We start from the raw sequence: 9,671 nt of genomic DNA on the forward strand, positions 1-9,671 counted from the left end.
CTTCTTTCATGTTCCGAAAAACACTTTTACGTGGCACGTATTGAGCCAACAGAAAGCTGCATCGAGAGTTTTTCATGCTGCCCTACATTTGTCTCATAGGCGCTTTTCATATGATGATAATATTTGAGAAGTCAATTAATTAGCTAAGACCAGTTCTGTAAATAGGCGGAACGTAAGAAAAGTAATCCGAGTACCTCCAAGCGACGGCAAACAACATGACCTTGGTTCTGTCCAGCTACGTGGCATGTGCGTATATTTTTTTTTAAATCTTGGTGCGTGATAGTTGGGACCCCCTGTATACACTCTTCCGTCGCCACTGCATGGTGACAGGGGCAGCGTGCTCGATCTATCACTCTTCGAGGATACTCTCCCGATATAGTGTGACGTACCGCTCAGAGCGACGCCTATAGTCGTAGCCACATAAATCCATCATTTCCATGCACAAAGTACAACTCGACTTTAAGGTAACGCAGATGGGAGGTCGCACCGTCTTATAGTCATATCCAAGCGGCGCGCCATGTTTCATCGATCGACGCGCTCTGAAGGTGACATTCGGGGCGAAAGTGATCAACGAAGAATACCGCTTCGGTATGCGCGTATAGATGTGCGTTTACAACACAGTCACCCTGTAGCGCGCCCCACGTGAATGCCCTTCGTTCTCGCAAAGTGCTCTTGGGATGTCTCACCCCCCCCCCCCCCCCCCCCTCTGAAGAACGGAAACAAAAATTCTCTACCAAAGTGTCTCTCGAAGCTTCCGATCTTGTAACGCCCGAGTCGGCGCTTATCGTGATGCAAAGGCGATTCTTCTTGCTTGCTAAACTATACCTCGCAGTATGAAGCCCGTACGTCATTATTTTGTGCTAGTTTACGTGACGGTTGGTTGGCGAGGTCGCTTCGGCCAAGCGCGACAATCGCTGTGCTTTTTTTTTCCCCTGATGCTTACCTGTACTGCTGCTGTTTGTTCGGCGCAGTTTCGTGCAGCATCGGGATTACGAGTCGGCATACAGGACGTCCCGACAAAGTTAGTACGGCAGACGCGTGCTTTTAGATTACGCAATAGAACTGGCGCGCGATTTCTCCGGCACGCTGCAGTGGTGCCTTCGATCGGTGCGCGCGGTTTTGCACTATACATGGACCACTCCGCGGTGCGCTGTACTTTAAACAGCGATTGGATCGAGGAAGCCACGCCGTCGAAGGCGTTCGCATTATTTGGAGAAGTCACCTGTCACATATGTATGGGCAATACGTGGGTCACATGCGGAAGCACCGATCTAATGGCCGAATGCATGTCAATGTTTTGCAGGTAAGTATATAAGCCGTTTGTACGATGCCTGAATTCCGTCATTGTTTGTTTTAGTCGTTTCGTCCACGTTCGTACACCGGCATCAGGGCAGGCGCACATCGCGTATAGTTCTTAATGAGCTTACCTCGCAGCCATTTGAGCAGGTACCAGTCTTCCCGTGACGGCGGTGAAAGATCGGCCGTTGAGATTCTGAACTGCGGAAAAGTGTCGATAGAGTCTGTGTTGAAAAGTCAGCAGCGATTTAGCGTTAAATGCGAGAGAAATACGTTAGCGCCCCTTTGAGGTCCCGCTTCCATGATTTGAATCACGTTCACAACATTGAGGAGGAGGAGGAGGAGGAGGAGGAGGAGGAGGAGGAGAATGTGGGATTAAAGAGCGAAGGCAACGATGTTCACCAGAAATGCGTCTAGCTGGCTACCCTATTAACCACATCGAAGAGCCCACGTTGTTCAGGAGCTCTCATTCGACACACGTACTGCCTCTTCGAGAAGCGAAGTGCAACTGACAGTGGTCCGGATCAGACCACCAGCAGCTGATATATATATATATATATATATATATATATATATATATATATATATATATATATATATATATATATATATATATATATATATATATATATATACAACGTGACAGGCTTCCCACACTTCATTCACATGTATACATTTGTTCCCGCTTTGACATTTCTAATGCTGACGCATTAAAAGAGGACATGATTCGGTAATTGGAAGACACATGCTTTTCGTTGCTCCATTTTAGCTTTCCAAAATAAAGAAATGAGCGACTGAATGAAATAATGAACTAGCGGACGAACAAACGAAGGACTTAATTACTTGTTTATTAACAAAGCTGCCGAGAGGACCGACACGAAGGAGAAAAACGCTGACTCCGACAGACCGAAATCGGCCTAGCGTGAGTGAGCCGTTAGGGAGGGGAGTATACTTGCCTTCCACGCTTAAGCAAATTGTTGCATGGATAACTCCGTATTATATTCACATCCGCTATATAGCTCCGGCGCCGTGTTACATTTCTTGTTTATGATTAAAATTCTGCCTTGCCAGAGCTTGCGTTGCACTCTTTAAAAAAAAGTTTGCACCCTTTCGGGCTTGCGTTAATTGTCCCACGACGATAATCGTCATCTTGCCTTGCTTGTGTGTCCTTTCTCGAATACTCTGCGCTCGCTGCTTTCCTCTCGAGAATAAAATACTGTGCCATGCTGATAACGCGCATGCCGTTCGTGATCTGGAAGTACCGGGCACGCAGCGATAAAGAAAGGAAATGCGGCCGAGATAGATTACCGTCGCGGGGCAAGATAAGCACCAAAGGGGGCAAGCGTTTTGAAGGGTGCGGATACAAAAGCGGAGTATATTCTTCGGAGTTTTCCTTCGAAATCCGCAGCTTCTCGGAGCTCTGCCGTCAGCCCTTCGCGATTAAAGACGTCCCTCCCCCCCCCCCCCCCTTCCCCCTATTCCTGGAATACGGGAATAGCACAAACACAAAATCGTAGCATGAATATATCTCGACGTCGCGGTCGACTGACAATCTTATACAGCTGGCCGGAGACAATGGCAAAGCATATGCGAGCATGCATGTCACGCACTATGACAACATAAAACACGCTTATTCGAAGCCGCGCAAAGAAAAAAAAAGTTATTGCAGCGTTCTCGCTGCATAAAAGAAAGAAAAAAAAAAGCGACGACACGTATAAATAGCGCCATTACATTTTTTGTTATCATTTTTTTTAATCCAGGGGGAACAGACGCGAATGGAACCCATAGTTACTCGCGCGTTGCTTCGACAGATGTGCCACTGTCGAACATGTATAATACTCCGGGATAGAGCACCGACTCTTTCACGTTTTCCTCGGCGCTTTCTTCGAAGGGTGAAAAGTGCAGGTATAGCTGAGTAACCTCACTATCATGCGTGTCTTGCACAGGAGATCACGCTCTCTCTATGGTGCACACCAAACAGCCAGACCACCCAGAGCAACCGTCAATACCACCTGCCCTCTTTGATGCATCTCAATATGCCGGACTACGCCGAAGAGAGGCGACTCTGCTTTATCGCTTATGGCTAGGGGTGGCTTTCACGAAATCTTACTTCTTCCGCATTGGAATGGCCGACAACGCTCTCTGCAATGCCTGTCTTTGCGAGGAGACGCTGGAACACATTCTGTGCGACTGTCCCGAATATAATGTTCAGCGACAGTCCCTGGCATCCGTTCTAGCGCACCTTGACACTAGACCATTGTCCCTCGACACGATTTTCACATGCCGCTGACAGAAGACATCGCAGGTGAAGGCGACGAAGGGACTACTTCGGTTTTTGAAAGAGACGGGATTGGACAAGCGGCTGTGACTGTGATATCACGTACCACGCCAGATTGATGGACTCTAACGGACGATGTGTGTGTGCTGTGCTATGTGCTCTCTCTCTCTTCCCCTTCCCCATCTTTCATCGCCCCCATCCTGCTCCCATGTGTAGGGTAGCAAACCGGTTAAGCTAAACTGGTTAACCTCCCTGCCTTTCCTTCTCCACTTCTTCCTTCCTTCCTTCCTACACCGAGTGATGAAAACGCTTTACATTCCGTGGAACATCGTGAGCGTGTACGCGGACTTACAGGCGCACCGCAGGTTTTCCGCAACATTTCGTTGGACCGTATGCGTCTTCGACTCGCAGCAGCAGCGACACGGTTTACTACTCCCGGAAGTTATCAGCTATGCCATATTATTTACCTGCGTCACCAGCGTCGAGAACGCTGAGCAACGGCAGCGACGATCGAGGTTTGCCACACATCACGGAAAGCATTTTCGACACATTTTTGCAGATCTTTCAAGTATTTTCAAACGTTTTAATGCGGCTGCATATGGCTGAAAACGTTTTCGTGCATTTCAACAATCTTTTTTTAATGGTTGTATGAAGAGTGAAATATTTTAATAATTTTCCAGCTTAGTGAGGAGAAAGTTCGGAAATTCGAATGCTCAACACGTTCAGCAGTGACGGGACGTAAACTGAACGAACTGTTCGTTCAGTAAAACACGCACAGCGTGAACAAAAAATTGGAGGACGCTTAAGCTTCGCCTTCAAGAGTGGGACGTGACAGCGTTCCCGTCGACCCGCCAAGGGGTCGACAATGCGCTACGGCACAGCGATCACTTACGATGCGCCCCGCATCGGAATTAGCGCCCACCTATCACGCGGTGAGCGTCGAGCAACGCAGCGTTCGGCGCGGCAACGAAACGTGCGCCTGAGCGAACGGAACGAACCAAAGAACTCGGTGTCTCGGAGGGGAAACGATCTACGCCAGCCAAACGTCGTGATCGGCACGGGCAGAGAGATAGATAGTGATCTAAACCGGGAGCACGGCGAAGCGTCGTCAGGGGAGAGGGAGTCCCGCGACGCGCCTGGCAGCGGTCCCAATGCGCGCGCGGCGCGCCTCCTGTCGGGGCAGCGCCGTACATTGAGAGGAGCGAGTCTTCTGTGTTTGCCGCAAGATGGCTCTGCGTGTGCGGAAAGCGCAGAAGAAATGCAGCGGAAACGCACTTCGCAACTCGTGTAATTGTGACTTCTGTACGTTGCATGTTCATAATTACCGATATACACCGCAGTGTAACTTTCCACGGCTCGTTTCGAAGGCAACACCGCATTCACTAGAGGCGCGTTTGCACCGCTTGGAAGCATCGAACTCGTGGCTGAGTGGTAGCGTCTCCGTCTCACACTCCGGAGACCCTGGTTCGATTCCCACCGGGCCAATCTTGGAAGTTGCTTTTTATTTATGAAGCGCCTGCCGTGATTTATCGCTCACGGTCAACGCCGCCGACGCCGACACCCAACGCCGACGACACCGGCTTTTCTGCGACACGAGCTCCTTAACGCTATCGCGTTAAAATCTCAAGTTTGCAGCGTAAGGTATTTTCTCCGAATATGGCAAATGGAGGCGAAATCTGCTTGCACATTCTTAGTGTACCACGTCGACTATGCGTTTCACGTAATATACGTTCAAACCACTTATGCGTAATCCACATTTCTAAAGGAAACCGCGTGAGCGGGCACAGCTCTTCGCATCTAGGAGTTTGTGTCATGAAGGCTTTTTTTTTTAAGAGGTTCAATAATGCCGTTAAATGGTTAACCATTACGGTTGAAAAAAGCCATTCGAAAGAGGCACAACGACGAACGGACCTACGAACGAGGCTCCATGACATATCGCGAACCTCCGCGCTTCTCTCGAGTCTGCTATCTAATCAACGGAAACAAAAACGAGCGAAAGAAAACGGGACAAGGCACCAATTATCATCGCCCGCGCTGGCTTGAGTGAGCGACGGCTGGGGACGAGAGCGCCATCTCGCGCTGCAGGATACGCGGCGACGCCGCGCGGTGGCAAAAAAGACTCGTCGCGGTCAAAAGAGTTGAGCGCCTCTTGCTCGACTCTCAACGGAACCCACGCCATATTAGCGTGCATGCATCCACTACACAATAACTAACTACACGTCGTGGTTGTGGCGCTTACCTGCTCGAGGGCAACGCGTTCCTTAGCGCTAAGCCGATCCACAGCGGCGTCGTCTGCTGCGCTCATGGCGTGGCCGTCGCGTGGCGCTTCGCTGCCGTCTGCTACATACTGTGCCAAGGGCGGCGGGCGAGAGGGTTAGTCGATATCGTCGTCGGCGGGTACGCGTCGTTTCGCCGTGACCGAGGCGATGATGGCGCTGTTTACGACGCCGCCAAGTGCAACGTGCTGCCGTCGAAAAGAAAAAAAAAATGATAGAAAGAAAGAAACGGGGAAAGTGAGTGCATATGCGCGCGCGGTGATCGTGTTGAAGGCCTTCGCGGCCGGCGCTACAAATAGCGCTAAGAGGCCGGCGGTCCGATCCGAAGGTCCCAAAGGGCACCTAATGACGCTACTCAACTATACCCGAAAGCCAGCAGAAGTTGTTAGTAGCAGCAGTTGGCTAATGTTTGATAGGCTTCTGATCACCGAGCCAGACCTGTAGGTTTATTGATCTCAAAGAATGACGGGTTGCCACGAAAAATAAGAAGAAGAAAAGATCAATTGACGAGCGCCGAATCGCCTAGTCAACACGTGCCGCATAAAGTGAGGTCGCATGTCCCGACGTTATACGTTACACAGAGGTGAGGTTAGTCTCTGAGACTTGAGCGGCTCTAGCGCCTACAAGTGCAGTGAATTGCTGTCGTTTACGTAACAGAGTACATTGTTTTCGAGTCTATTGTTTAAGAAGCGCACGCACAAGCAGGCGATAGTTTGCACGCACGGCTAGACTCCCACTCCGAGAAACATGCGTTGATAAGGGTGAATTTTGCAAGACACGTTTAGCCGGGGCCTTTCGTATGTGATACGATCGAGTGAAATGAATGTAAAACATGGAGATGGCTCTTATAAGACATAAGGCAGCTACTTAGCAGGAGCGCTTAGCGAATACGAGTAAACTGAAAATTTACTTAAAGTTACAGTTAAAGGCCCACAGAAGTGAGACGTCTAATGATCGTGATAGTTAACGTTACGGTTGAGAAAGTTCAATTACATGTCATCGCCTCTAACAGATTGCCAAGTAAATTGAACACAATTGCGATGTTTTTATTGCCATTGTTATTATTCTAGAATTACATTGCTGTAATATGGATATTTAAAGCTTTTCGCTATTTTCTTGTTTCTTTTTTTTCCCATCCATTTTAGAATAAGAAGCATTGTGTTCCGAGGTGAAAGTTCTTCTCGAAACATAACCGCATAAGCAACACTCTTCTGCGTATAAATATAATGCATTATTACCGTATTTATGTGCGGTTTGACCCCTGAAGTTCTTCGCTTTTCCAACGCCTTCGTCGAGCTTGAATGTATAGCCTGTTTGCAGGACTGCCCTCTTCCAGCCTTTGTACAACTTGACACGCTGTACGCCCAAAGGGGAAAAAAGGAAAGAAAAAGAAAAAGTCAATTCCATATACACTATAGGCGTCAAAAGTTTGGGGGACACGAGTTCCACGAAAATTGTGAGATTCCGTCGCGTTAAAACATGCCGCTTCTAATTTATTAGATCAATGTGTGTAGGCCTTTTTTTATTTATTTATTTAACAATACTGTTGGCCGAAGGCCGTTACAGGGTGGTTTCAAGACAAACAATACAAGATAGCAGCACTGCCGCTGTGTAGAACAGACAAAATAGACAAAATAAGGCATACACACAGGCAAATGCACAATGCATCCACAACCACTGCAGTCTACAAATCTGAATACGAGGCTGTACGTGCCCAGGATTTGTGGGCATACAGCTGTTTATTGCAAACCCTATGTCCCGTGAATTTTAGGCGCCAACTGTACATAGCTACACTCATTGTCCAGTGGGCAAAACAATCTGCTACTTCTTTAAGGATGCATGTTTCTTCTGCTTCCTTTCGCCAACTAAAACCGGTTAAAAGGAAAGCAGTCGTTGTCTTCGCCGGCGGCGGTGACGTTCGGCTGATGGCAAGGACCTTCCCCGACTGGTGTCAAGGCCGCGCATTCGCCTATACTGCGAGAAAATCTTCAAGGTGGCGCATTTACCGGATATAATCGAAGGCCACGGCAGCTTTCATCGAGTCCTGCGGTGTCTCAAGTTGTGAGCACGTGCGTGCATTTTCGTACGTTGCTTAGCGTGAGTTCGTTTAACTTCAGGTTAAGCGCAAGAGAGCACGTATAGGACACAACCGAAGGGGACGAGCGCTTAACCTCAAGTTATAACTTCGGTTAGCCGGAACTGAGGTGCGTCTTAACTGTGGTTAGCACGCCCGTGTAACTAGGGTATAACCCACCACCAGTCACACCTCACAAGTGTGGGGGAGTTTTAACTGAGGAGTATCTGGAGCTCGTGGTTAGATCCAACCCATGCGATCGTCTGTAAGTGGGACTGTTTCATCAAGGTCGACGGCACTTTTACCAAGTGTACGACCCTGGCACAGGACTGTGTGCGTGCGTGCGTGCGTGCGTGCGTGTGTGTGTGTGTGTGTGTGTGTGTGTGCGTGCGTGCGTGCGTGTGTGTGTGTGTGTGTGTGTGTGTGTGTGTGTGTGTGTGTGTGTGTGTGTGTGTGTGTGTGTGTGTGTGTGTGTGTGTGTGTGTGTGTGTGTGTGTGTGTGTGTGTGTGTGTGTGTGTGTGTGTGTGTGTGTGTGTGTGTGTGTGTCCCTCTCACTCATTGACCCTCATTGACTCAACAACGTCACAGCTGTCCTCGTGTTTGAATGCATCCACGATAACAGTCGTTGTCGTTTTCGCAAAGATCTCCCCGTTACGGCACCATACGTATTTCCACCCATTTTCGCGCTTTTTAGACGAAGCCATTCCGAGGAGACGTTTTAGTGTTGGACATAAGTGTTCGTTCACGTAGACAGGCGACGCTGATTCATTGTCAAAGTCACTGTTCTCAAAACGCTATTTTCTTGCCTTCTCAAGCAGGGCATCCCGCTTCTGCCGTCGCGTGAACTGTACAATAATGCGGCCCGGCTTATTTCTAGCACGAACACGGTGACAAGCCTCAATGTCATCTGGCGCAAAGCTCACACCTGAAAGCTGTCCAAGTTGTCCAAACCTTTAATGTCGATGGTTTTGCGGCAATCGTGTGGTTTATCATCGTCGTAATCGACAAACGCCTCATTGTTCCAGAAAACAGCGTCATGCACGGGCGCGTAAGACAGTCTGGTAAAGGTTAATAATAATAATATTTGGGGTTTTACGTGCCAAAACCACTTTCTGATTATGAGGCACGCCGTAGTGGAGGACTCCGGAAATTTTGACCACCTGGGGTTCTTTAACGTGCACCTAAATCTAAGCACACGGGTGTTTTCGCATTTCGCCCCCATCGAAATGCGGCCGCCGTGGCCGGGATTCGATCCCGCGACCTCGTGCTCAGCAGCCCAACACCATAGCCACTGAGCAACCACGGCGGGTTGGTAAAGGTTAGCCAACCCACTTGCCTAAATTAAATAAAAATAAAAAAATAACGCTCCCTCGCCGGGTCACGGCGTACCTTATAATCTTGCTTTCCTAGTTGTCCTCCAGACACGAGCTTGCACTTTTCAATACATTCGCTTTGTTTTGTCTGCTCTAAACAATACGCTATCCATTGATGATTTCTTGTTCCTTCACTTTATCATCCGACGATTCTTATGTTTTCATACGTTACCTTATCAAACAAGATAACGCCCACCCATTAATTCATAAACGCGTTGAAATGAAAGTTAGTGAGCGTACCTAACTTAATCTCTGCTCCAAGGTCTTCCCCGTCGAACGCCGATTTGTTGTTATTGGTTTTTTTATCCCCTTGCGCTACGTTCGAATGTTATCACCGAGGTCAGATATTCTTCGCGTCGTTATCTTGAGAAAA

General features: G+C 48.6%; 1 protein-coding gene across 3 annotated transcripts in view; it reads right to left on the reverse strand.

Moving 5' to 3' along the window:
- Nucleotides 1-9,671, reverse strand: part of LOC135911616 (SEC14-like protein 2) — a 49,656-nt gene that overhangs the window by 19,616 nt on the left and 20,369 nt on the right. Inside the window, exons 2-4 of one of the 3 annotated variants that reach the window (XM_065443943.1) lie at nucleotides 7,089-7,206; nucleotides 5,814-6,038; nucleotides 1,428-1,497 (exon numbers count right to left, since the gene is read on the reverse strand). In XM_065443943.1, coding sequence (XP_065300015.1) covers nucleotides 1,428-1,497; nucleotides 5,814-5,879 — 136 coding nt within the window. In that variant the 5' untranslated portion in view covers nucleotides 5,880-6,038; nucleotides 7,089-7,206. Of the gene's footprint in view, nucleotides 1-1,427; nucleotides 1,498-5,813; nucleotides 6,175-7,088; nucleotides 7,207-9,671 lie in introns of those variants that run through there. The other 2 variants (XM_065443944.1, XM_070539720.1) reach the window with 2 other exon arrangements.

The sequence above is a fragment of the Dermacentor albipictus genome, chromosome 5 (assembly GCF_038994185.2).
Source record: "Dermacentor albipictus isolate Rhodes 1998 colony chromosome 5, USDA_Dalb.pri_finalv2, whole genome shotgun sequence".
NCBI lineage: Eukaryota > Metazoa > Arthropoda > Arachnida > Ixodida > Ixodidae > Dermacentor > Dermacentor albipictus.